General features: G+C 41.5%; 2 protein-coding genes across 2 annotated transcripts; both read left to right on the top strand.

The window, feature by feature from the left end:
- The first annotated feature begins 581 nt into the window (after positions 1–581).
- Positions 582–15598, top strand: LOC125150468 (olfactory receptor 1G1-like). Its single transcript, XM_047830417.1, has 5 exons — positions 582–665; positions 2821–3719; positions 7006–7031; positions 14786–14882; positions 15361–15598. The coding sequence occupies exons 1-5, from the start codon at positions 582–584 to the stop codon at positions 15596–15598; spliced, it is 1344 nt and encodes a 447-aa protein (XP_047686373.1).
- Positions 15599–15753: 155 nt separating this feature from the next.
- On the top strand, positions 15754–17174 carry LOC125150467 (olfactory receptor 1G1-like). Its single transcript, XM_047830415.1, has 2 exons — positions 15754–15837; positions 16236–17174. Exons 1-2 carry the CDS (start codon positions 15754–15756, stop codon positions 17172–17174), a joined length of 1023 nt encoding a protein of 340 aa, XP_047686371.1.
- The last annotated feature ends 9786 nt before the right edge of the window (positions 17175–26960 follow it).

The raw sequence follows: 26960 nt of genomic DNA, 5'->3' as shown, positions 1-26960 counted from the left end.
AAATTACAACAAAAGATAAATATATTCAGAAACTGTATCCCAAGCCTGATGTCGAGACCACATAGTGCTTCTATCTCTGTTCTCTGGAGTCAGAGAAAATAGGAATATTCCTGCTACTATTTCTACTATACGACAATTGAAGGTGTTGACTGTGCTATTTTATCTACATTGCTCCCCTTGTTTTCTAGGACATACTGCATTCCATCCATGGGGACTGGGCTCCAATTAGAAAAGTGTGACTCCATGGTAGAGCCAGGCCCCGGTCAGGACCAGGGCTACGAGGATGGATCCAAGCAGCACGTCACCCCAGGGAAAACCAGGAAGGCCATCTGGTCATCTGAACGGTCTTATCACTGGCACTGCTGGGACTCAGGGGACCACGAAGCAGAAGGGCCAGCTGGGAGGTTGGACAATCGCCCCACCTAGGCTCTAACTAGGAGATCTGGGAATGGGTCCCAGGAGACACTACCTGTGAAAAGTCAGCAGCCCCTCCTGGCTCCTGTGCCTGACATGTCACCAAGGACCTGAGTCTCCAGTCCGTGCTGTTCCCACAGACAGGGAAGGGCTCAGTGACTCTAGCCATGTCTTCTCAAAGAGTCAGTGGGAGAGCAAACCCAATCTCCTTCCTGGAAGTGTCAGAGACTGAGGCTGGCCAGCATGTCCAGGTAAGAACTGAGGCATATGGATGGAGAATGAACGGTCCACCTAAGGCCCCTTGTAAGCATGCTTGCACGTGCACGCGCACACACACACACGCGTAGCAATTTGGCTTCTCCTTTTGCTTTTTTCCTCTCTATCCTATACCTGTATCTGCCAATTGATTTCTGGCTCTTCTGATCACCTTCTCTGGTGTCCTTCATGTCCCTGATGGTCCTCTCTGAAGTCACTGAAGAGAATGGTCTTCAGACCACCCTTCCCCAAGCCCCACCTGTGACGTTCACATAGCACCTAAGCACACTGCCCTCTCAGTCCACTCAGCAGGTGTGAGTCCAGAATCTCTCTTGGCCACCACCCCAAATCACTTCTTCACAACCCTTCTCTTTCTAAAATGTTGAGCCAGAAAATAACTATTTCAGATACACTCATTTATTCCCATTCTTCCACTAATAATTTGAGGGGCTCTGATGATTCAGTTATTTAACCAAGTTTACACATGGCTTTCAGATGCTAAAACAAATGCTTTGCATTGACAGTTCTGAGGTATAACCCTTCAAAGGTAGTAGCGCTTCTACTGATGTGAAAGGTGGTGACAGTGGTGGTGACATTGGGTGTTGACATCTCACAATTGACAAGCCCAATCTGCAGACATTGACCAGAACACAACAACCATAAAACACCCTGTACGGCTTGGCTCACCTTGTACAAGATGACTGCTGTTTTATTAAAAACAGCAGTAACAATGCTAAATCCTATTTACTGAGCACTTGCTATGTGCCACCCTTGGTTTAAATAGTATACCATAATTTTTAATCCAACTTAATCCTCATAACCACTATATTCAGTAAACTCAATTGTTACTGCATTTAAACAGATGTTGAAACTAAAGCCAAATAAGGTTCCATGACCTTCTCAAAGTCACATCAAGAGTACAGATTGGGGAATGCATTCTGATTCCTGAGGGTGTATTATGTTTTTATCACAGCACTAAATAAACATGACTTTAACCCGTGCTGCCACTGACTGTTCATCACATTTCTTTCTCCACACCATCAAACAGGAACATGGGAATTTCTCATCTTGATTGCACATCATGATTGATAAAGAAACTTCAACGGATTCCAGCCTTTGGTCCCTTCAACAGACCTCTAAGGTAGGGCTAGTATCTATCATACAGAGGAAGGAAGGAAGGCTCAAAGGGAGAAAACAGCCGCCAAAGTTAAAAGGCATGTGGGGAACAGAGCCATCAAGCACAGCATGCTATGCTTTTTCATGACATCCTATGTCTCTGCCTCACATTTCAGCAACTGCTACTAACAGAGACAGGGGCATCACCACCCTCAATAGTAACCTGCCCTCCATACATATCATCTCAGTCATAACTTCAATGACTCCATGAAAGTGTTCCACATAGTCCAAATGAGGTAACACACATTCAGAGTTAAGTGGCCAACCAGGGTCAGACCAAGAATAAGAAACAGAGAATAGATTCCCATCCCATCTCCAGGATGCCAAAGCCCAGAAGATAAAAAGAAAGGTGTTGATGGTGAGGGTGGTGAGGAGAATGAAAATGATATGCCCTGAATGATAGAGTGCTTCCCAGTTTCCAATGTTCTCACGTCCACGGTGACCCATTGGAATGATCTTCAAAGACAAAGGGCTCCAGAGCACTCCATACACCTGGAGACCCCTGGACTCAGCTGGCTCCTTTCTGGAGAAGCTATTCCTCTTCCATCTCCCTCAATATGCCCCCGCACACTTGCACACATGCACACAGGCACTCCATGAGTCCATGAAATCCTAGTAGATGCATGATCCCAAAAGTACCTCCAAAAAAGAGATAATCCAAAGTGTTGCTCTATGTTTACTATACAAGGAATTAAATGTGAAGCAGTTCTTTCTAGTGAATCCCCATTCAGTATCATTCAGACAATCCATGGCAAAAACTTGCCACATTACAGAAATCTAGAATGCAGACTACGGCCCACTCTGACACCTCACTACCATAGACCACAGTCCTCATATCTGCAAACCTGCACTTATAGCTGCTAGTGAATCTCAGTGACCTTTCAAAGTATAGAGAAAACAGACCAGTAGCAAACTGTACTAGTCAGAGCTTAATTTCATTTAAGCAAGATTCTGCTCCAATTTCTCTCCTTGAAGGAAACCAGAAACCAAACCAGCGTCTCTGACTTCCTGCTTCTGGGCTTCTCTGCACACCCTGAGCAGCAGCCTCTCCTGTTCGGACTCTTCCTGGGCATGTACCTGGTCACCGTGTTGGGGAACCTGCTCATCATCATGGCCATTGGTTCTGACCAGCACCTCCACACCCCCATGTACTTCTTCCTGGCCAACCTGTCCTTCGTTGAGACCTGCGTCACCTGCACCATTGTCCCCAAGGTGCTGGCAAACATCCTGACACAGCGCCACACCATCTCCCACACTGGGTGCCTCGTGCAGATGTACTTCTTCATGGCGCTGACCCTGCTGGATGACTTCCTGCTGGCCGTGATGGCATATGACCGCTACGTGGCCATCTGCCTTCCTCTCCACTACACCACGATCATGCGTCCCCAGCGCTGCCTGCTGCTGGTCGCCGCATCCTGGCTCTGCTCCCACCTCCTGGCTTCCTCGCTCACCCTCCTCATGTCTCAGTTCTCCTTCTGTGCCTCTCATGCCATCCCACACTTTTTCTGTGATCTTCTCCCTCTCCTCAAACTTGCCTGTTCAGACACCCAGATCTTTCAGGTCATGATGTTTGCTGAAGCAGCCCTCTCAGGTGTGGTCCCTCTCACCTGTGTCCTGGTCTCTTATGCCCACATCATGCACACAGTTCTCAGGATTCCCTCTGCTGGGGGGAAACACAAAGTCTTCTCGACCTGTGGCTCTCACCTGTCAGTGGTTACTCTCTTCTACGGGACGCTCTTTCTGGTGTATTTCCAGCCCTCATCCACCTATTCAGCAGAAATAGGAATGGTGGCATCTGTAGTATATACGATGGTCACCCCCTTGCTGAACCCCTTTATCTACAGCCTGAGGAACAGGGACATGAAAGGGGCCCTGTTGGGACTCTTTGACTCAGAAAGATGCTCTACTCAGTAGAGGGTCCTTCCTCAGACTGGAAGCTCAGGCTCTCTGAAATGCCTTCTCCCTGCACTTCCCCATTGTAATTTTGAAAACTCAAGTTCAAGCAAGATGGATGCTCAACATCACAACCAGGTTTAACAAACAGAGAATGCCTCACTGGCCAGAATTACAATCAGAGCTACAGGACAGAGCTGCACCCCTGGAAGATGAGTGGCCAGTAATCCCTACGGGGTGACTTGACTAGTGGTATAGGCGTCCAAGCAGATCCAAGCCAGAGAGTAGGAATCACCAAGAATGACACCAGACAGAATTCGGGTGCTGGGAGGAAGCCAGGTAGCACCAGTTCAGCCTGGGACTAACAGGTCCCACTTAGCTACAAGAAATGCTCACAATCAGGAAGGTTCAAGTTCTCGGAGTTTCAGAGACCATTTCCAAGCCCAACTTTGGAAACAACTCACTGATAGGGACTAACCTACCCATGGAGAAGGCTGCACCAAGAAGACACGCTATTTGCTGGGACTAAGAATCATTTGAGGAGAAGAAACTAGGTACTGACACTTCAGAGGACTGGCCCCAAATCACACATCAGGGATCAGATCTAAGATTCTGACAGAGAGTAATTATTAGTTATGGACAAATCCTTGATTCTTTGGCTTTTAAACTCGGGTTTATTTCATATGTCTCACCTACAGAATAATCCATGCTTACTATAGTAAATTTGTAAACTATAAGAAATAGGAAAAAAGAAAAAAGAAAACACTCACTATTCCTCCATATAAAGAAAACCACTGGTAATATTTTACAATATTTTCTGCCTGTCTTTTTCTAATGACTTTTTGTCTTTACTTTGTTGAGAAAATACTGCTGGTACAAATATATATACTTTTTTGCTTAATCTCATGAGTTATCTCCATATTATTATCTCTTCCTGGACATTTGGCTCTCTGAAAGTACATCAGAATAAATATCCATAACATATACAGTATTTCACCATTGTTGAATGATTAGAGGGTTTCTAAGCTTTCACTATTACAAGTAATGATGCAAAGAACATCTCTGAAAAATATTTTCATGTGTTCATAATCTGTTATATTTAATATTTTTAAAAGTGGAATATCTAACCTTTATAGGATCCTTTATCCATTCTGCAAAAATTCCCAAATGAGGGTGCCCTTTTGTCTACATCTTCTCCATATTTTGATGTTCACACTCTACCCTTAATTATAAATGATATGATAGCTAAATGGTATCTCCTTGCTTTAGTTTTAATTTCTTTGATTGTTGGTGAAGGCACTGTTTTCCACAGTCTGTTAACCATTTTCTTCCATTTCATTCTTTTATTTTTATTATTTTTTTATTTTTTGAGAGAGAGAGAAAGCATGAATGCAAACAGGAGAGGGGCAGAGAGAGAGGGAGAGAGAGAATCCCAAGCAGGCTCCACACTGCCAGCACAGAACCTGATGAGGTGCTTGATCTCACAAACCCTGAGATCATCACCTGAGGCAAATTCAAGAGTCAGATGCTTAACCAACTGAGCCACTATCCCTATCCCTATTGTTTTTTTAACTGAAGTGTAGGGATGCCTATCCCTATTGTTTTTTTAACTGAAGTGTAGTTGACAAGGCCAATGCAAATCTTAATCTTGGGGTTCTAAGTTTGCGCCTCACATTTTGTACAGATATTACTTTATTACATACATTTTTAAATCTTATTTATTTATTTGAGAGAGAGGGAGAAAGCACAGGCAGGGTAAAGGCAGAGAGAGAAAGGGAGAGAGAGATGCCCAAGTAGACTCCATGCTATCAGCACAAAGCCTGATGCAGGGTTTTATCTCATGAACCAATGGATCATGACCTGAGCTGAAATCAAGAGTCCAACGCTCAACGAACCATGCCACCCTGGCGCCCTTTTACTTTTGCTTTAAAAGTAAAATCTACACAGAGAGGGGGGAGTCAAACCACAAGAGACTGTTAAATACAGAGAACAAACTAAGGGTAGATGGGGGGTGGGGGAGAGAGAAAATGGGCGATGGGCATTGAGGAGGGCACTTGTAGGGATGAGCACTGGGTGTTGTATGTAAGCCAATCTGACAGTAAATTATATTCATAAAAAAAAAAAAAGTAAAATCTTCAGAAAAGGGATGCCTGGGTGGCTCACTCAGTTAAGCATCTGACTCTTGGTTTCAGCTCAGGTCATGATCTAACAGTTCATGAGTTCGAGCACTGCATTGGGCTCTGCACTGACAGCACAGAACCTGTTTGGGATTTGTCTCTTCCTCTCTCTCTCCCCCTCCCCAACTCATGCTGTATCTGCCTCTCTCAAAATCAATAAACTTAAAAAAAATTTTTTTTAATATCTTCAGAAAAAATGAAGCATAGACAGAAGTATACTTGACAGATAGTAGAGTGATATTACCTTCAGGTGTAGGGGGGTGCCTGGGGGGCTCAGTCAGTTGAGCGTCCGACTTTGACTCAGGTCATGATCTCACAGTTTGTGGGTTCAAGCCCCGCGTTGGGCTCTGTGCTGACAGCTCAGGGCCTGGAGCCTGCTTCGGATTCTGTGTCTCCCTCTCTCTCTGCCCCTCCCCCGCGCTCGCTCTCTCTCTCTCTCTCTCTCTCTCTCTCTCTCTCTCAAAAATAAAGATTAAAAAAAAAAGACAGAATACCAGCTCTCACCACAGCTAGCCCACATTTTACCTGAGGTCCCACCCACTGCAGTAGAGGGAGAAAAAAATAAAATATTTAAACCCTTTAAAGGAGGAAACAAGTTTGCATTTCAGTTACAGATGGTATTTCCATATAATTGCAATTCAGAAGAGTCTACGGAGAACCATTTGTTTAATAATTAGTTTCTTGATGTAAAAATAAATAAAATATAGACCCCCCCCCACACACACACACACATCACAAGATACACACACACAAAAAAAACAATTCTCTAAAGAACTGATTGGGAAGAGCCAAATTATAAAGTTTTTAAAAGAGAATGTTGGAAAATGTCTCCCTGAACTCCAGGAAGAAAGGACTTTTACAAACAGACACAAGTAAAGTGCTTACAAGATAAAATATATATTGATGACTTCAATCAGTTAAAATAAAAATATTTTGTGTGTGTGTGTCTGTGTGTGTGTGTGTCTCGCATCCATGAAATACAGCCAGATCAACACTAAACCATCCTACACACCTAGTAAACTGATTGGAGAATTAACACAACAATCTGCACAACCTGAACTACAGACTTCAGCAGGTATGTGGCATGGAGAGGTAAACTTGGGGAGAGAGAAGCCGGTGGCAGGCAGGGAGCCACTTTTGCAGGGGAGAGAGGACTGAGACTGGGCGGGGGGAGAATACAGGAAAAGCACCCCTCCCCAAGAGCAGCTGGAGAGAAAGTGGAAAATTGGGAACAGCCACAGGGACTAAACTAAAACGGGAGAAAGGAGAAAGGAGAGGGTTTAAATTTCATTAAGACTGTAAACAAGGGGAGTGCAAAGTCTGCAACTCCACAGCTCAATACCTGGCAGTGCTCTGGTGGGAAGGGTGAATCCCCAGGAACAGAGTGGGGTCTGGGAGGTTCTGAGGCCACATGGGGAAAAGCGGTTCCACTGCTGGAAGGACATTTGGTAGAGACTGTTGAAGCCAGCTGGTCCCAGCAGACCCCAGAAGGCGGCCACATTAGCTGGTACTGGTGTTAAGGATGAAGCCTGGTGCCAGATGTGTGTTGTGATTTTCCATAATCCGTGAAAAGCTGCTGCTACACTATGTCGCAAACTTTTTCTGGGGCGGGCTGGCACCTGGCCACAGTCTCAGGGCTCCGGCAGCAGCAGGGTCCAGCAAGCATTCCTGGGTACAGCTGACATTCGGCCATTGTTTGGCCATTGCTCAGTGAGATCCTCTCGCAGAGGGGAGGAACGGGTCAAAGCCACAGTCCTTCAGAAGTAAGGGGCTGGGGAAAACAGCCGCATCTGAGACACAACTCGGGAGAGAGGTACTGCCTGGGGCCTGATCACTGACAGTGTAAAAGCAGGGAGTGGATGAAAGCTGAAGACAGAGGACAGGTGCGCGATTGCTGATCGGAGAGAACAGTACCCATACTACACACTGGGTAGCTAGGTGACGCCATTTTCACCGCTCCAGGGCATATGCATACACACCAACGAGCGCCACAACAATCTACCCCAGCAGGCTAGCAGTGCCATCTAGTGGAGAACAGAGCCTTTACACTGAGCCACGCCCAACTGGGCCAACCTCACTCTTTAAGAACACAAGTCTCACTGCCTGCTTAGTTTATGGACTACAGAGCGCTACATAGTCTGACTTCTAGGGGAAAACGAAGTAATTTCAGTCCGATTTCAATCTGTTAGCAGGTCCAACTATTCAACATTCTTTTCTTTTTCTCTTTTACACTACTTTTCTTTTTCTTGAATACAGAAAAAGAAAAAATTCATTTTTATTTTCAATTTTTATTAAAAATATTTTCCTTATTTTTTTTACTATATTTTACTTTTGTGTAAATTTTTTCAAATTCTATCTTACTACCATCATTTTATTTTCGTCTACTTCAGTGTATTCACTTTTTCAAATTTTTAAACGATTTCCTTTCTTTTTTTTTCTCCTTTTCACTTATTTTCTTTTTCTTGAATGCAGAAAGAGAAAAACTTCATTTTTACATTTAATTTCTATCAAAAATATTTTTCTTTAACTTTTTACTATATTTTTTGCTTTTATGTAAATTTTTTCAAATTCTATCTTACATCCATCATTTTATTTTAGGCTACTACAGTGTATTCACTTTTTCAAATTTTCAAATGATTTATTTTTTTTCTCATTTTTCTTTTTAGTTTCTTTTTCTTGAATACAGAAAGAGAAAAATTCTTTTATTTTTAATGTTTATTAAAAATATTTTCTTTGGTTTTTTTTCTACTATATTCTTTACTTTTGTGTAATTTTTTTCAAATTCTATTTCACTCCCATCATCTTATTTTAGTCTATTTCAGTGTATTCATGTTTTCAAATTCTCAATTTCCTTTCCCCCCTTTTTTTCTAAAATCTGTCAAACCACTTTCAACACCCACAAAAAACACACCTAGGATCTAGCATCATTTATTAGATTTTCTGTGTGTGTGTGTGTTTAATTTTTTAATTTTAATACTTTTTATTTTAATTTTTCTACCTCATTAATTCCTTTTCTCCCTTTGAAATGACAAAACGAATGAATTCACTCCAAAAGAAACAGCACAAAGAAACGACAGCCAGGGATTTAAACAACCCAGATACAAGCTAGATGTCTGAACCAGAATTTAGAATCATGATAATAAGAATACTAGCTGGAGTCAAAAATAGATTAGAATCCCTTTCTGCAGAGATAAAAGAAGTAAAAAATAGTCTCAATGAAATTAAAAATGCTATAACTGAGCTGCAATCATGGATGGATGCAGCAGCAGCAAGGATGGATGAGGCAGAACAGAGAATCAGCGATATAGAGGACAAACTTATAGAGAATAATGAAGCAGAAAAAAAGAGGGAGATTAAGGCAAAAGAGCATGATTTAAGAATTAGAGAAATCAGTGACTCATTTAAAAGGAACAACATCAGAATCATAGGGGTCCCAGAAGAGGAAGAGAGAGAAACAGGGGTAGAAGAGTTATGTGAGCAAATCATAGCAGAAAACTTTCCTAACCTGGGGAAAGACACAGACATCAAAATCCAGGAAGCACAGAGGACCCCCATTAGATTCAACAAAAACTGACCATCAACAAGGCATATCATAGTCAAATTCACAAAATACTCACGCAAGGAGAGAATCATGAAAGCAGCAAGGGAAAAAAAGTCCCTAACACACAAGGGAAGACAGATCAGGTTTGCAGCAGACCTATCCACAGAAACTTGGCAGACCAGAAAGGAGTGGCAGGATATATTCAGTGTGCTGAATCACAAAAATATGCAGCCAAGAATTCTTTATCCAGCAAGGCTGTCATTCAAAATAGAAGGAGAGATAAAAAGTTTCCCAGACAAACAAAAATTAAAGGAGTTTGTGACCACTAAACCAGTCCTACAAGAAATTTTAAGGGGAACTCTGAGGGGAAAAAAGATGGAAAAAAAAATATACATATATATATATATATGAAGTAACAAATATTAGAAAGGACCAGAGAACACCACCAGAAACTCCAACTCTACAAGCATCAAAATGGCAATAAATTCATATTTTTCAGTACTCACTCTAAACGTCAATGGGCTCAATGCTCCAATCAAAAGACACAGGGTAACAGAATGGATAAGAAAACACGATCCATCTATATGCTGTTTACAAGAGACCCACTTTAGACCTAAAGACACCTTCAGATTGAAAATAAGGGGATGGAGAACCATCTATCATGCTAATGGTCAACAAAATAAAGCCGGAGTAGCCATATTTATATCAGACAATCTAGACTTTAAAATAAAGACTCTATCAAGAGATGCAGAAGGGCATTATATCATAATCAAGGGGTCTATCCACAAAGAAGGCCTAACAATTGCAAACACTTATGCACCAAATGTGAAAGAACCCAAATATATAAATCAATTAATCACAAACATAAAGAAACCCATTGAGAGTAACACCATAATGGTAGCAGACTTCAACACCCCACTCACAGCAATGGACAGATGATCTAATCAAAAAATCAACAAGGAAACAATTACTTTGAATGACACACTGGACCAGATGGACTTAACAGATATATTCACAACATTTCAACCTAAAGCAGCAGAATATACATTCTTCTCCAGTGCACATGGAACGTTCTGCAGAATAGACCATATACTGGGACACAAATCAGCCCTAAGTAAGTACAAAAAGATCAAGGTCATACCGTGCATATTTTCAGACCACAACACTATGAAACTCAAAATCAACAACAAGAAAAAATTTGGAAAGGTAGCAAATACTTGCAGACTGAAGAACATCCTACTAAACAATGAATGGGCTAACCAAGAAGTTAAAGAGGAAATTAAAAAGTATATGGAAGTCAATGAAAATGATAGCATCACGACCCAAAATCTCTGGGACACAGCAAAGGCGGTCTAAGAGGAAAGTATATAGCAATCCAGGCCTTCCTAAAGAAGGAAGGAAGATCTCAGATACACTACCTAACCTTATGCTTTAAGGACCTGGAAAAAGAACAGCAAATAAAACCCAAAACCAGAAGAAGACAGGAAATAATAAAGATTAGAGCAGAAATTAATGCTGTCAAAACAAAACAAAAAAAACCCACAGTAGAACAGATTAATGAAACCAGAAGCTGGTTCCTTGAAAGAATTAACAAAATTGATAAACCACTAGCCAGTTTGATCAACAAGAAAAAGTAAAAGAACCAAATAAATAAAATCCAGAATGAAAGAGGAGACATCACAACCAACACAGCAGAAATAAAAACAATAAGAGAATATTACGAGCAATTATATGCCAATAAAATGGGCAATCTGGAAGAAATGGACAAATTCCTAGAAACATATAAACTACCAGAACTGAAACAGGAAGAAATAGAAAATTTGAACAGACCCATAACCAGTAAGGAAATCAAATTAGTAATAAAAAATCTGCCAAAAAACAAGAGTCCAGGGCCAGATGGCTTTCCAGGGGAATTCTACCAAACATTTAAGGAAGAGTTAACACCTATTCTCTTGAAGCTGTTCCAAAACATAGAAATGGAAGGAAAACTTCCGAACTCTTTCTATGAAGCCAGCATTACCTTGATTCCAGAACCAGACAAAGACCCCACTAAAAAGGAGAAATATAGACCAATTTCCCTGATGAACATGGATGCAAAAATCCTCAACAAGATATTAGCCAACCAGATCCAACAACACATCAAAAAAATTATTCACCACCACCAAGTGGGATTTATACCTGGGATGCAGGGCTGGTTCAACATCCGCAAAACAATCAATGTGATAAATCACATTAATAAAAGAAAAGACAAGAACCATATGATCCTTTCAATAGATGCAGAGAAAGCATTTGACAAAATATAGCATCCTTTCTTGATAAAAACCCTCAAGAAGGTAGGAATAGAAGGAGCATATCTCAAGACAATAAAAGCCATATATGAACGACCCAACACTAATATCATCCTCAATGGGGAAAAACTGAGAGCTTTCCCCCTAAGGTCAGGAACAAGACAGGATGTCCACTCTTGCCACTGTTATTCAACATAGTATTAGAAGTCTTAGCCTCTGCAATCAGACAACACAAAGAAATAAAAGGCATCCAAATTGGCCAGGAGGAGGTCAAACTTTCACTCTTTGCAGATGACATGATACTCTACATGGAAAACCCAAAAGAATCCACCAAAAAGCTGCTAGAATTGATTCATGAATTCAGCAAAGTTGCAGGATATAAAATCAACGCACAGAAACTGGTTGCATTCCTATACACCAACAATGAAGTGACAGAAAGAGAAATCAAGGAATCAACCCCACTTACAGTCGCACAAAAAAACATAAAATACCTAGGAATAAATCTAACCAAAGAGGTGAAAAATCTATACACTGAATACTATAGAAAGCTTATGAAACAAATTCAAGAAGACACAAAAAAATGGAAAAAGATTCCATGTTCCTGGATAGGAAGAACAAATATTGTTAAAATGTCGATACTACCCAAAGCAATCCTCATATTCAATGCAATCCCTATCAAAGTAACACCAGCATTCTTCACAGAGCTAGAACAAATAATCCTAAAACTTGTATGGAACCAGAAGAGACCCCAAATAGCCAAAGCGATCTTGAAAAAGAAAACCAACGCAGGAGGAATCACAATCCCAGACTTCAAGCTATACTACAAACTGTAATCATCAAGACAGTATGGTACTGGCACAAGAACAGACACTCAGATCAATGGAATAGAATAGAGAACCCAGAAATGGACCCACAAATATATGGGCAACTAATCTTTGACAAAGCAGGAAAGAGTATCCAGTGGAAAAAAGAGACTTTCTTTAACAAATGGTGCTGGGAGAACTGGACAGCAACATGCAGAAGAATGAAACTAGACCATTTTCTTACACTATACACAAAAATAAACTCAAAATGGATGAAAGACCTGAATGTGAGACAGGAAACCATCAAAACCCTAGAGGAGAAAGCGGGCAACAACCTCTCTCACCTCGCCCTCAGCAATTTCTTACTCGACACATCTCCAAAGGCAAGGGAATTAAAAGCAAAAATGAACCATTGGGACCTTATGAAGATAAAAAGCTTCTGCACTGCAAAGGAAACAATCAGCAAAACTAAAACGCAACCGATGGAATGGGAAAAGATATTTGCAAATGACATATCGGATAAAGAGCTAGTATCCAAAATCTATAAAAAACCTCTCCATACTCCACACCCAAAAAACAAATAATCCAGTGAAGAAATGGGCAGAAGACATGAATAGAGACTCTTCCAAAGAAGACATCCAGATGGCCAATAGACACATGAAAAGATGCTCAACATCATTCTTCATCAGGGAAATACAAATCAAAGCCACACTCAGATATCACCTCATGCATGTCAGAGTGGCTAAAATGAACAAATCAGGAGACTATAGATGCTGGAGAGAATGTGGAGAAAAGGGAACCCTCTTGCACTGTTGGTGGGACTGCAAACTGGTGCAGCTGCTCTGGAAAACAGTGTGGAGGTTCCTCAAAAAGTTAAAACCAGAACTAACTTATGACCCAACAATAGCACTACTAGGAATTTACCCAAGGGATACAGGACTGCTGATGCATAGGGCCACATGTACCCCAGTGTTCACAGCAGCACTTTCAACAATAGCCAAATTATGGACAGAGACGAAATGTCCATCAACTGATGAATGGATAAAGAAGTTGTGGTTTATATATGCAATGGAATACTACTTGGCAATGAGAAAGAATGAAATCCTGCCATTTGAAGCAACATGGATAGAACTGGAGGGTATTATGCTAAGTGAAATAAGTCAGTCAGAGAAAGACAGATACCATATGTTTTCACTCATATGTGGATCTTGAGAAACTTAACAGAAGACCATGGGGGAAGGGAAGGGGAAAAAAGTTACAAACAGGGAGGGAGGGAGGCAAACCATAAGAGACTCTTAAATACACAGAACAAAGTGAGGGTTAATGGGAGGGTGGGGAGAGGGGAGAGTGGACGACGGGCATTGAGGAGGGCACTTGTTGGGATGAGCACTGGGTGCTGTATGGAAGGCAATTTGACAATAAACTATATTAAAAAAAATTAAAACTAAAAAACTCTACACATAAATACATATGTACATACATACATATATACAATGGCACAGAAAATACATACATAGGCACCAGAAAATCTACCTACATTTCTATTGTAAAAAACCTCTCATGAGAAAAGGATTTCCTGTATGTTCTCAGTGAACTCATTGAGCAACAAAACATGATCCGAATTTACACAAGAGTATTTACATTCTCAACTAGTTGTACTCAGTGGGAATATGCATTCATTCTGTCGTGGAAGTGCCATGTGTCTGATTATGGAATGCTACCCCAGAATCCGCTGAGAAAATCACAGACAACATACACACACAGTAATTCCCAAGCCAGAAGTTCTGAAACTGAAACGTCAGCAGGCAGCAAGGGTGTAGAGTGAGGGGTGTATGAGACGACACTGAACGGGAACGCCCTGCGGTTACAGGCATCCCATGAACAAATGTGGAAGAATAATGCAGAGCAATATAAGCGATCTACAGAAGAATATAAAAAGTATAATTCCATTCGCATAAATGACAAGAACAGGCAAATTTAGAGTAAACCATACAGTTTAGACATCTATGCGTGTTGCTCCGCAAACTGGCCACAGTACACAGAGGGCAGGGACAGAACAAGGAAAGAGGCAGGCCACTCTGGATTGGTAGGGAGCAGTGCTAATAAGCAAGGGAACTTACGCACAAGGCATGTGTCTTGGGCACCCCAAGACAAGTTGATACCCACACCTGCCTGCCAGAATCCTAAAAGTTTATATACAGAGAGACCTCATAGGGGTTCAGTCACTTCACCCTCCAGAAGGTCTCAACAGCACCTTGCTCTCTCAGGGCTGTGACCTTGACACCGGCTCCCACTGTGGGAACAAGGGCAGAGCTACATTCCGAGGAGAGGAGAGGTGAGGAGCCTCCCGTTACCTGGGGACAACTTATGGATCCAATGGTGGTCACATCTTCAACAACGCACATGTGGCAAAGCTATAAAGAACAGAAAGAAATAGTACCCATATTCACAATGGTTATTTCCTCAAAATGGGGAAGAAAGGATATGATTAAACACACGTACACACAGGGCTTCTACAAGATTGAACTATATACCAGAAGCTGAGTGGTGGGAGAGTGGTCAGTAATTTTATTATCACTCCTTCAACAGCACATACACGTTTTATAAGCTTTTTTATGTAAGGTAAAATTACAACAAAAGATAAATATATTCAGAAACTGTATCCCAAGCCTGATGTCGAGACCACATAGTGCTTCTATCTCTGTTCTCTGGAGTCAGAGAAAATAGGAATATTCCTGCTACTATTTCTACTATACGACAATTGAAGGTGTTGACTGTGCTATTTTATCTACATTGCTCCCCTTGTTTTCTAGGACATACTGCATTCCATCCATGGGGACTGGGCTCCAATTAGAAAAGTGTGACTCCATGGTAGAGCCAGGCCCCGGTCAGGACCAGGGCTACGAGGATGGATCCAAGCAGCACGTCACCCCAGGGAAAACCAGGAAGGCCATCTGGTCATCTGAACGGTCTTATCACTGGCACTGCTGGGACTCAGGGGACCACGAAGCAGAAGGGCCAGCTGGGAGGTTGGACAATCGCCCCACCTAGGCTCTAACTAGGAGATCTGGGAATGGGTCCCAGGAGACACTACCTGTGAAAAGTCAGCAGCCCCTCCTGGCTCCTGTGCCTGACATGTCACCAAGGACCTGAGTCTCCAGTCCGTGCTGTTCCCACAGACAGGGAAGGGCTCAGTGACTCTAGCCATGTCTTCTCAAAGAGTCAGTGGGAGAGCAAACCCAATCTCCTTCCTGGAAGTGTCAGAGACTGAGGCTGGCCAGCATGTCCAGGTAAGAACTGAGGCATATGGATGGAGAATGAACGGTCCACCTAAGGCCCCTTGTAAGCATGCTTGCACGCGCACGCACACACACACACACGCGTAGCAATTTGGCTTCTCCTTTTGCTTTTTTCCTCTCTATCCTATACCTGTATCTGCCAATCGATTTCTGGCTCTTCTGATCACCTTCTCTGGTGTCCTTCATGTCCCTGATGGTCCTCTCTGAAGTCACTGAAGAGAATGGTCTTCAGACCACCCTTTCCCAAGCCTCACCTGTGATGTTCACATACCACCTATGAAATAAAAAAGCACAGGTCCCTCTCAGTCCCCTCGGTCTGTACTCAGCCTGTACTAGTCAGAGCTAATTTTGATTTAAACAAGATTCTCCTCCAATTTCTCTCCTTGAAGGAAATCAGCAACCAAACCAGCATCTCTGACTTCCTGCTTCTGGGCTTCTCTGCACACCCTGAGCAGCAGCCTCTCCTGTTCGGACTCTTCCTGGGCATGTACCTGGTCAGCGTGTTGGGGAACCTGCTCATCATCATGGCCATAGTTTCCGACCAGCACCTCCACACCCCCATGTACTTCTTCCTGGCCAACCTGTCCTTCGTCGATACCTGCTTCACCTGCACCATTGTCCCCAAGGTGCTGGCAAACATCCTGACACAGCGCCATGCAATCATCTACACTGGGTGCCTTGTGCAGATGTACTTCTTCATGGCGTTGGCTCTACTGGATGACTTCCTGCTGGCCGTGATGGCATATGACCGCTACGTGGCCATCTGCCTTCCTCTCCACTACACCACGATCATGTGTCCCCAGCGCTGCCTGCTGCTGGTCGCCGCATCCTGGCTCTGCTCCCACCTCCTGGCCTCCTCGCTCACCCTCCTCATGTCTCAGTTCTCCTTCTGTGCCTCTCATGCCATCCCACACTTTTTCTGTGATCTTCTCCCTCTCCTCAAACTTGCCTGTTCAGACACCCAGATCTTTCAGGTCATGATGTTTGCTGAAGCAGCCCTCTCAGGTGTGGTCCCTCTCACCTGTGTCCTGGTCTCTTATGCCCACATCATCCACACCATCCTCAGGGTCCCCTCTGCTGGGGGGAAGCACAAGGTCTTCTCGACCTGTGGCTCTCACCTGTCAGTGGTCATTCTCTTCTATGGAACTGTCTTTCTGGTATATTTCCAGCCTTCTTCCTCCTATTCAGCAGACACAGGTATGGTGGCATCTGTGGTATACACAATGGTCACCCCCATGCTGAACCCCTTTATCTACAGCCTGAGGAACAGGGACATGAAGAGGGCTTTATGGAAACTCCTTGTCTGGGGAAGATGTTCCATCCCATAAAGAGACCAGAAAAGAAGACCAGGCTTTTTGGAATTCCTTCCTCATTGGACTTCCCTATTACAATTTTGAGAAGCTCAAGTCTAAGGTAGGATTAATGCTCAGCATCACAAGCAGGTTAAGGAACAAATGATACCTGACCTGACAGGAGTGGAATAGAACCAAGGGGCCAAGGACAGCACTCCTGCCTGGAGACAGGGAGCGGCCATCAATTCCTGCAGGGTTTCAAAGCAGAAATGGCACCGACAAGGTTAAACAGGCAGGGAAGACTTTATTCAAGGCTCTTGCAATAGGGGGAGAAAGTGGAGCTCACTCTGAACCCAAGTATGCTGGGATAAATGATGAGAGTATTCCTAAATTCTGGGGTGAGTGAAAAAACACAGGCCACCTGTGTTTCCTAACTGTATTCACTCAAAGGAAAAACAAACCTCTCACACCTCTATGATAAGAGGTAGATTTGTAACTTCAAACAAGCTTTGTCCACAGGAGGGAGGATTCTACCCTCTCACAAAGAGGGGGAAATGATGGCTTCCTTTCTTGTTCATTGCATTTCAAAGGCATGGCTCCCATCTATTGAGTTGGGTCATTCCTGAGTTGTAAAACTGGCAAGAGGCTTTTTCAAAGATTTACATCTCAAAGAAGCAGAGAAAGAATTTGCTGGGACTGAGAGGACAAGAATAATTCTAAGAGAAGAAACTAGGCACAGATACATCAGAAGCCTGGCCCCAAATCACACCACGGAGACTGGATTTAAGACTCTGACAGTGAGTGGTTATTATTTAATGGGACAAGTTCGTGATTCTTTGGGGTTTTTTAATGTTTGTTTATTTGAGAGAGAGCATGTGCACATGAATGACGGAGCTGGGGAGGGACAGAGAGAGGAGGCAAAGAGAGAGAGAGGGAGAAAGAATGCCTCTGACTGGGCAGAGCCTGATGGGGGGCTTGAACCTAGGAACCATGAGATCATGACCCAAGCCAAAATCAGGAGTCAAACACTTAATCAACTGAGCCACCCAGGCACCCCAATTCCTTAGTTTTTAATCTCTAATTTATTTTGTTTCCCTCCAAGCAAAAGAATATGTTTTTTGCAATAAACACTATAATAAGAATATAAGACATAAAGTAGTAGGAGAAAAGAAGAAATCACCCACCATCCCTTCATTTAAAACCCACCAATACTAATATTGTACATCATTACTTTCTTTTTCAAAATGATCTTGTTTCTGCTTTTATGAGGAAATGCTGTATGTACAATACACATTCTTTTTTACTTAACTTATAACATGAGTTGTCTCCCTTTGACTTCCATATATCTTTTTGTGTGTGTGTGCAGTAATACTGAGGGAACATTAGGCAATATGATTGCTCTTTTCCTGAGAAAAACTCTGAGGAAAGGAAGCTTATTTGGGGAGGAAGGTAATCATAAAAAATAGGTATGGTGTAAATGGGAGAGAAATTAACAGGAAAGCTGGGTAGAGCAGAGCAGGATATGTTCTTCATCCATGAGAACTCTGTCAGCCCCAGAAGAGGGGAGCACAGGTAGATGTGTTTCCCTGGGAGAGAAGGTGCCGCTCACTGGGAAGATAGCACTTGGGATGGCTGGGGCAGGGGACAGGGAGCAGTGAGTTTCCTTTATGAGAATCTAACAGTCTCAGTAGAGCATCTTTTTGTATATTAAAAATGTTATACTCGGGGCGCCGGGGTGGCTCAGTCAGTTAAGCATCCAACTTCAGCCCAGGTCATGAACTCATGGTTCGAGGGTTTGAGCCCCGTGTCAGACTCTAAGCTGACAGCTCAGAACCCGGAGCCTGCTTTGAATTCTGTGTCTCCCTCTCTCTTTGCCCCTCTCCTGCTCATGCTCTCTCAAAAATAAATAAACGTAAAAAAACAATTTTGTAATGTTATACCCTTGTCTACTTTGGTTTTCTGATATTCCTAGTTAATTCTTCATCTTTTAAAATTTCATGACCTTTTTTATGTAAACAAACGTTGAATTTGTGTATTTTCATATGACAGTTTTCCCTCTTGGTGGCTCTTCTTTTGGAGACATAATAGAAAAATATTCTCTGTGCAGAGTTCATATGAATAGTCACACTTTCTCTCATATTCTCATGGTACATGATTTTTACATATTATTTAGAAAGAAATCAAACAGTTCAAGAAGTTCTTTCTGAACATATTCCTCTTGCTTTCTGTAAGAGTTTCCCCCTCCTTTTTTTCTTTTGATTTGGGGTTTTGGTTGTTTGTTTCACACAATTATTAACACATAGAAATGCTGAATGTCTCTTAGCTTAGTTCTCTCACATACACCTGGTTCATTCCACCCCAGCGTCTTTCCCCATGGCTTTTCCTCTCTGTGGTGCCTTCTCTTTCTCCAGGCCAACAAAGACCCCCCTCCTCTCCAACCTGTAGCTGGTCCTGTTGCCACAGAGATCAGGAGGGAGGGATCGTTCCAGTAATTTGTATCTTCTTATTAAAGCTGTTGAGACATTTAGGAGTTAAACTATGCAGGCAGGACCATTTTTGGTTGATTGTTAGTTATTAGTTGATTAGTTGATTAACCAATGTTCAGTCCTTCCTGTATAGAATGACAGAGTCTGAAACATCCAGATACGTCAAATACTGCAGCAAAGCTAGGTCAGTGGTGAGTATTTTCTTCCTGGTCACCAAGGACAGCAAATATAAAAGCAGACCCACCATGGCAGGAAATGCAGAAACAAACACAGAATGTATTCAGAGCCCCACCCAGTAGTTCTCGAATCTCATTTGGGACCTACCAGAGCACTACAATAACTCCTTTTGGATGGTATCTATCACCCAATCAAGACTGGGTGCCAACTTCACAGACAACTCCAAGCACGAGACCTTAGCTGAACACAGAGTGTGGCAAGTAGGTCTTTCTAACTCAAAGCTCAATTCCCCAAATCTATATACATAAAAAAGCAGCTCATAAAGAAATGGACAAAAGGCTAGACTAGATGTGCCACCAAAAAAAATGTACAGATGGAGGGTCAATCAATATAAAAAGGTTCTCGATATAACCAGTCATCAGGGAAATTCCCATTAAAGCCACAGTGCAATACCAGCAAACAGCTACCAGGACGACTACAGTTGAAAACACAGACAAATGACAAGTAATGGCAGGATAGGCAGCAGTCATATCTTTCAGACATTGCTAGTGAAAGTGTAAATTTGTACAACAGAATTATCTCACAGTATCTACTAAAGTTGACATATGCATTATCCTATGAGCCAGAAACTTCATTTGTAACAACATACCCAAGAGGAATCAAAAGGCAAGTACAAAAATGTTCATAGCAGTGTTGTCATAGCCAGAAGCTGGAAACAACTCAAAAATCCATCAATGGTAACATCAGCTAATAAATTCTAAGATATTCATGACGGCACATAGCAATGAAAATGAATAAAGTACTGTTAAAATGTAAATATATGGATACATCTCGCATAGTGCTGGGTAAGAGTAATCTGAGACAAAAAAGTACACACTGGAAGCTTCCTTATGTGTAAAGCTTAAAAGCAGGCAAAACTAATCAATGTAGTTAAAACTTGAGTTGTTTGGGAAGGAGGGAGAAGACTGATAATTTAAAGGACACCCAAAGGGGCATGCGGGTGGCTCATTCCATTAATCATGTGAGTTTGGCTCAGGTTGTGATCTCCCAGTTTGTAAGTTCAAGCCCCTCACTGGGCCCCCCACTGTCAGTGAGAATCCCAGCTTGGGATCCTCTCTCTTTCCCTCTCTCTCTACCCCTACCCACTCATTCACTCTCTCTCTCTCCCTCCCTCTCATAAATAAAATAAATAAATAAATAAATAAATAAATAAATAAATAAATAAATAGACAGACTTTAAAAAATAATAATAAAGGACACCCAAGAGGTTTCCGGGCTACTGTTCAGGTTCTGTTTCATGACCTAAGGGCTGGCTCAGTGCGTGTGTGCATTTTGGAAAAATTAATCAACCCATACATTTATTGTGTTGTACACTTTTCTGTATACTTCAGTAATTCCTCAATTAAATATTTACTTGAAAACTTAAAAATGCATAAAGATTGAAAACAGAAAGTTGAGTACCTGGATTGGCTCAGTTGGTAGAGCATGTGACTCTTGTTCTTGGGGTTGTGAGTTTGAGTCCCATCTGTGGAGTAGAGTTTACTTAGATTTTTTTTTTTAATTTTAAAAAAAGAGAATATAAAGTTGAAAATATATACACTATAAAAAAATATATGTAGCTATATCATTATCAAACAACTAGACTTTAAGACAAAGAGCATTATTACAGATACAAGGTTCATGCTATAAGCCTGAGATCTTTCACTCACCAGGAAGATATAACTGTTCTAAAATGTTTTAGCAAAACAATTGCTATAAATAGACATTTTAAATTGATAGAACAAAGAGAACTAGACAAAAACACACTTAGTGGAAGATTTTAATATACTTCTCTTAATAATTGATAGAACAAGTAGGCAAAAAGAGATCAGTAAATGTATGAAAGGTTTGGAAAACACAATTAACAATATTAACCTAATGCACATGTATAAAACACTGTGTCCCATACTTGTGGAGAACACATTCTTTTCATGTATACAAGGAATATTTTAAAAACTTGACCATAGCTAAGCCATAAAGCAAATCTCCAAATTTCAAAGGACCGAAATCATAAAAACCACAAATGCAACTAAACTAAATATCAGCAACAAAAAGATAACCTGACTACTCCCCATATAATTAGGAATTGAGGAGCATACTTAGAAATAATCTAGTAGTAAAATATAAAAAGTGATGGATATTTAAAAATACGTGCAAACAAAAACCAACATGTTGTATTTGGGAGCATGTGGGAAGCACTTAAAATATTTAGGGAAAATTTGTAGCCATACATGCTACATGCAGAGGTTAAGAAGCAGAGAAAGCTGCAAACTATTAGCTAAGCACCCATCATGAAAAGTTAGAAAAAGAACAGCAAAATCAATGCAAGGAGAGTAAACGAAAGAGCAAAAAATACTGAAATAGAAAGAAAATACAACTGATAAGTTCAAAAGCTGAAAGATTAATCTTTGAAAATATCAATAAAATTCATATCCCTCTAATGAAACTAATTGAGAAAAAAAAAGCTCACCAATTACCAATAACAGGAAAAACAGAATGACATCTCTTTAGATATTACAATAATATAAGAGGATGTTATGAATAACATGCTAATAAATTTGAAATTTTAGATTAAATAGACAAACTCCTATAAATATAGAACTTACTAAAACCTGGCATGAGAAGAAATTTAAAATCTGAATAGATCTATAACCATTAAAGTCTTTCCTCAAAAAAAATTCCTGGCCCAGGGGCCTGGGTGGCTCAGTCAGTTAAGAGTTCACTCTTGGTTTTGACTCAAGTCATGATCTCAAGGTTCATGAGTTCGAGCCCCACATAGGGCTCTGTGCTGGCAGAGTGGAGCCTGCTTGGGATCCTCTCTCTCCCTTTCTCTCTGTCCCATCCCTGCTCGCTCTCACTCTCTCTTTCTCTCTCAAAATAAATAAACTGAAAGAAAGAAAGAAAGAAAGAAAGAAAGAAAGAAAGAAAGAAAGAAAGAAAAAGAGAAAAGAAAATTCCTGGACCAAATGATCAAAACAGGGTTCATGTGAAAAATTGCTTCCAAGAAAGAATTAATTTATACCTTACAAAAACTCCTCCAAGTAATAAAAAATAAGAGACATTCACAAGACCCCTTTATGAAGTGAGCAAACCTTGATATTAAAAGCTGACCATCCTCTGGGGCGCCTGGGTGGCGCAGTCGGTTAAGCGTCCGACTTCAGCCAGGTCACGATCTCGCGGTCCGGGAGTTCGAGCCCCGCGTCGGGCTCTGGGCTGATGGCTCAGAGCCTGGAGCCTCTTTCCGATTCTGTGTCTCCCTCTCTCTCTGCCCCTCCCCCGTTCATGCTCTGTCTCTCTCTGTCCCAAAAATAAATAAACGTTGAAAAAAAAAAAAAAAAATTTAAAAAAAAAAATAAAAGCTGACCATCCTCATACAAAAGGACAGTTGCAATCAGGTACCTTTAATGAATACAGATTCACATCCAGATAAAATATTAACAAAACAAATCAAACAATGCATAAGAAAAGATCATTTTTCATGACCACATTGGATTTTCTCAGTAACTCAAGGTTGGCTTAACTTCAATAATTAATCAAAGAAGTTTTTCTCTTCCAGAGATTAGATCTAGAGACATTCAACATGGTTTCAGCGTTTGAGGTATTGATCTAGGTTACCTAACAGTAGAGCCTCTAACAAAACTAGACTGCCCCAAATCCCTTATAATAGACTTGCCTTTATATCAATGAAGGTTGAAAAAGAACCCCTGTGGCATGTGGCCAGGCCGGGTTTGAGTCATTCTATGAGACCTAAAGTTCTTATAAAGCTGTGCACACACACACACACACACACACACACACACACACACAGGTCAGCAGAAACTATGGTGTGTCCATGTGTGCCAAATTGTCTGTTTCAGGATCAAAAATGCTTTCCTTATAGTCTTAGCCAACTCAGGCTGTCACAACAAAATACCATAGACTGGGTGGCTTAAACGACAGAAATTTCTTTTCTCACTGCTCTGGAGGCTGGAAGTCTGGGATCGGGGTGCCAGCATTGTCAGTTTCTGGTAAGAACTCTTTTCCTGGCTTGCACGCAGCCACCTTCTGTGTCTTCACATGGCAGACAGAGAACAAGATTCTGTTTCTATAGGATTAGAGACCACACTCTTTTTTTTTTAAGTTTATTTATTTATTTTGAAAAAGAGGGAGAGGGGCGCCTGGGTGGCACAGTCGGTTAAGCGTCCGACTTCAGCCAGGTCACGATCTCGCGGTCTGTGAGTTCGAGCCCCGTGTCAGGCTCTGGGCTGATGGCTCAGAGCCTGGAGCCTGTTTCCGATTCTGTGTCTCCCTCTCTCTCTGCCCCTCCCCCATTCATGCTCTGTCTCTCTCTGTCCCAAAAATAAATAAACGTTGAAAAAAAAAATTAAAAAAAAAAAAAAAAAGAAAAAGAGGGAGAGAGCAGGAGAGAAAGAGGACAGAGAAAGAGAAAGAGAAAGGGAGAGAGAGAGAGAGAAAGGGAGAGAGAGAGAAAGGGAGAGAGAGAGAGAGAAAGGGAGAGAGAGAGAGAGAAAGGGAGAGAGAGAGAGAGAAAGGGAGAGAGAGAGAGAGAAAGGGAGAGAGAGAAAAAGGGAGAGAGAGAGAGAAAAAGGGAGAGAGAGTGCTACCAGCACAGAGCCTGACACAGAGCTTGAACTCATGCACCATGAGGTCATGACCTGAGCCGAAATCAAGAGTTGGGACTTTTAACCAACTGAGCCACCCAGGCTCCCCTAGAGCCCCACTCTTAAAACCTCATATTACTTTAATTACCTCCTAAAGACCCTGTCTCCAGATACAATCCCATTGGAGGTTAGGGCTTCAACATATAAATTGGGAGGGGGGTGGTACACAACTCAGTTGATAGTACTTACTGGGGAGCAAAAAAAAAAAATCATTGCAAAGTGCTGATGGCATAGGCAGAGTCAGAAAGCAAATTTTTTTAAAATAATGCTTTGTTCTCTAATGAAAAATCTATTTTGATTCTACTTCTAGAAATTCATCAGAGTAATTCTCCATATTTACAAAACAAAGGACAAAGATCATGTGATTACCTCAACAGATAGAAGAAAAAGCATTTGCTGTAATAAAGTATTCAATCAGAGTAAAGCTCTCTTAGCCAAATGGAGACAAAAGAAACGCTAGAACCTTTGCTTTCTAAATGGGAACAACACAAAAGTAGCAGCTCTTAGCACTGCTATTTAACATTGTGCTGGAAGTCACAGGCAGTGCAGAAAAGAAATAAAAATAAATAAAAGATAAAAGAAGTAACAAAAGGAAATAAAGGGAGAAACAAAATTTCCTTTGGTTTATGGATGGCATGATTGTATAATCAAAATTCCAAAAACTTCTACCGATGTTAGACTTAATTTAAACATTAGCAAAACTGCTAAATACAAAATCTATCCTTAACTAAATATGTGTCTATGCACCAGGAACAAAAAGAAATAAGGTATTTATGAGGCTCCTGCTTCAAATATAGTTTAAAAACACCAAGTACCCAGAAATGAATCCATCAAAATACATACAAGACTACTACATAAAAATGAATAAACCATTATTGGGATGCCTGGGTGGCTCAGTCAGCTGAGTGTCTGACTTCAGCTCAGGTCATGATCTCATGATTCATGGGTTCAAGCCCCGCATCGGGCTGGCTGCTGTCAGCCTATTAGTGCAGAGCCCACTTCAGATCCTCTGTCCCCCTCTCTCTTCAGATCCTCTGTCCCTCCCCCACTTGTGCTCTCCCCAAAATAAGTATTTTTAAATAAAATAAAATAAATGAATAAAACATTATTGACATTTATTAAAGATCTTCATAAACTGACATACAACGGCCATGAATTGGAAGTCTCTATAATTATGAGAGCATCCCCTCTAAATTGTTTGAATCCATCTGATTCAATTTGATAAGGCAAGCTAACACCCAGCAAACCCCCCTTTCCCCAGGTAGGATACTGTGACATCCCTCAGGAAGCACTGAGGTAAAGAGAAAACAAATGGTTAACTGATAGAGATCACAGTCACACAGGGTGTGAGTCACCAGCAGTTGACAAATGTCTTAGTAAATCACAAGAAAAAGGCAACCTTATCAATAGCCTGATCTCTAGAAACCTGTAGACTCTGTTTCCTGGAGCCCCAACATCACCCTCTCCTCCATAGTGATATGGGGAACAAAGGCAAGAAGGAAATGGGAGGTAAAATTAAATTTCCTTATAATATGAAGCCCATTGACAAATACTTGAGGCAAATACAGAGTATAATATTTCTCCAGGAACCCCCTACTGTGTTATTGTTAATGCCTTACTAGAGGGAAAACAATCTTAGCAAGGCCTTGGGTATGTTAAGAGTCCTCTTTAGCATATGAAAGCCCTTCTGGAAGCCTCCCTTTCCCCTTTACCCTCCCCCAACTCCATAGTATATAATCAGTCACCCTTCACAACCCCAGTGCAGCTATTTCAGTGCAAGCCCATGGGTCCTGTCCCCGTGATTTAATAAAATCACCCTTTTGCACCAAAAGTGTCTCAAGAATTCTTCCTTGGTGGTCAGATCCAGACCCCCACCATCACTCCAAAACCCCATCAAATTCAGTTCCATCTTAAAAATTCAACAAGTGTATGTGTATCTGTGTGTCTGTGTGTATATGTGTTTGGAAAGAAACATGCATAAACATATGAAATAAAATGAAAAAAGGAATAGCCAAGAAATTTTTGAAGAAGAACAAAGTGGGAAGAATTTCTCTGCCAGATATAAAGGCTTAGTATCAAGCTACAGTTTACAAGACAGTGTGGAATTGGCAAATGGATACTGGGACAATTTGGCGTCTAGACATAAAAAATACTTAGACACTTACTTTACAACACAAAAATCAATTCCAGATGAATCAATTCCAGATGAAGCCTAAATGTGAAAGGCAAAATGAGAAATCTTTTAAGAGAGAACACTGGAAAAGATCTTCCTGATCTTGGATAGAAAGTAATTCTTGGCGTGCCTGGGTGGCTCAGTCAGCTAAGCATCTGCCTTTTGGTTTCAGCTCAGGGTCATGATCTCATGGTTTGTGGGATCGAGCCCCATGTTGGGCTCTGCACTGACAGCACAGAGCTTGCTTGGGATTCCTTCTCTCCTTTTCTCTCTGCCCCTCCTCTGC

The sequence above is a fragment of the Prionailurus viverrinus genome, chromosome D4 (genome assembly GCF_022837055.1).
Source record: "Prionailurus viverrinus isolate Anna chromosome D4, UM_Priviv_1.0, whole genome shotgun sequence".
NCBI classification, from domain to species: Eukaryota; Metazoa; Chordata; class Mammalia; order Carnivora; family Felidae; genus Prionailurus; species Prionailurus viverrinus.
Note: the sequence above shows the minus strand (reverse complement) of the source record. Positions and strands in the feature narration are given on the sequence as shown.

What these genes read in the sequence shown, in the direction of transcription:
- LOC125150468 (XM_047830417.1), top strand. Translation starts at nt 582, where the DNA reads ATGTCTTCTCAAAGAGTCAGTGGGAGAGCAAACCCAATCTCCTTCCTG. An exon ending in AGGCTGGCCAGCATGTCCAG is followed by an intron (nt 666 to 2,820) that starts GTAAGAACTGAG and finishes CTCTCCTTGAAG; the next exon opens with GAAACCAGAAACCAAACCAG. An exon ending in ACTTGGGGAGAGAGAAGCCG is followed by an intron (nt 7,032 to 14,785) that starts GTGGCAGGCAGG and finishes TTCACCCTCCAG; the next exon opens with AAGGTCTCAACAGCACCTTG.
- LOC125150467 (XM_047830415.1), top strand. Translation starts at nt 15,754, where the DNA reads ATGTCTTCTCAAAGAGTCAGTGGGAGAGCAAACCCAATCTCCTTCCTG. An exon ending in AGGCTGGCCAGCATGTCCAG is followed by an intron (nt 15,838 to 16,235) that starts GTAAGAACTGAG and finishes CTCTCCTTGAAG; the next exon opens with GAAATCAGCAACCAAACCAG.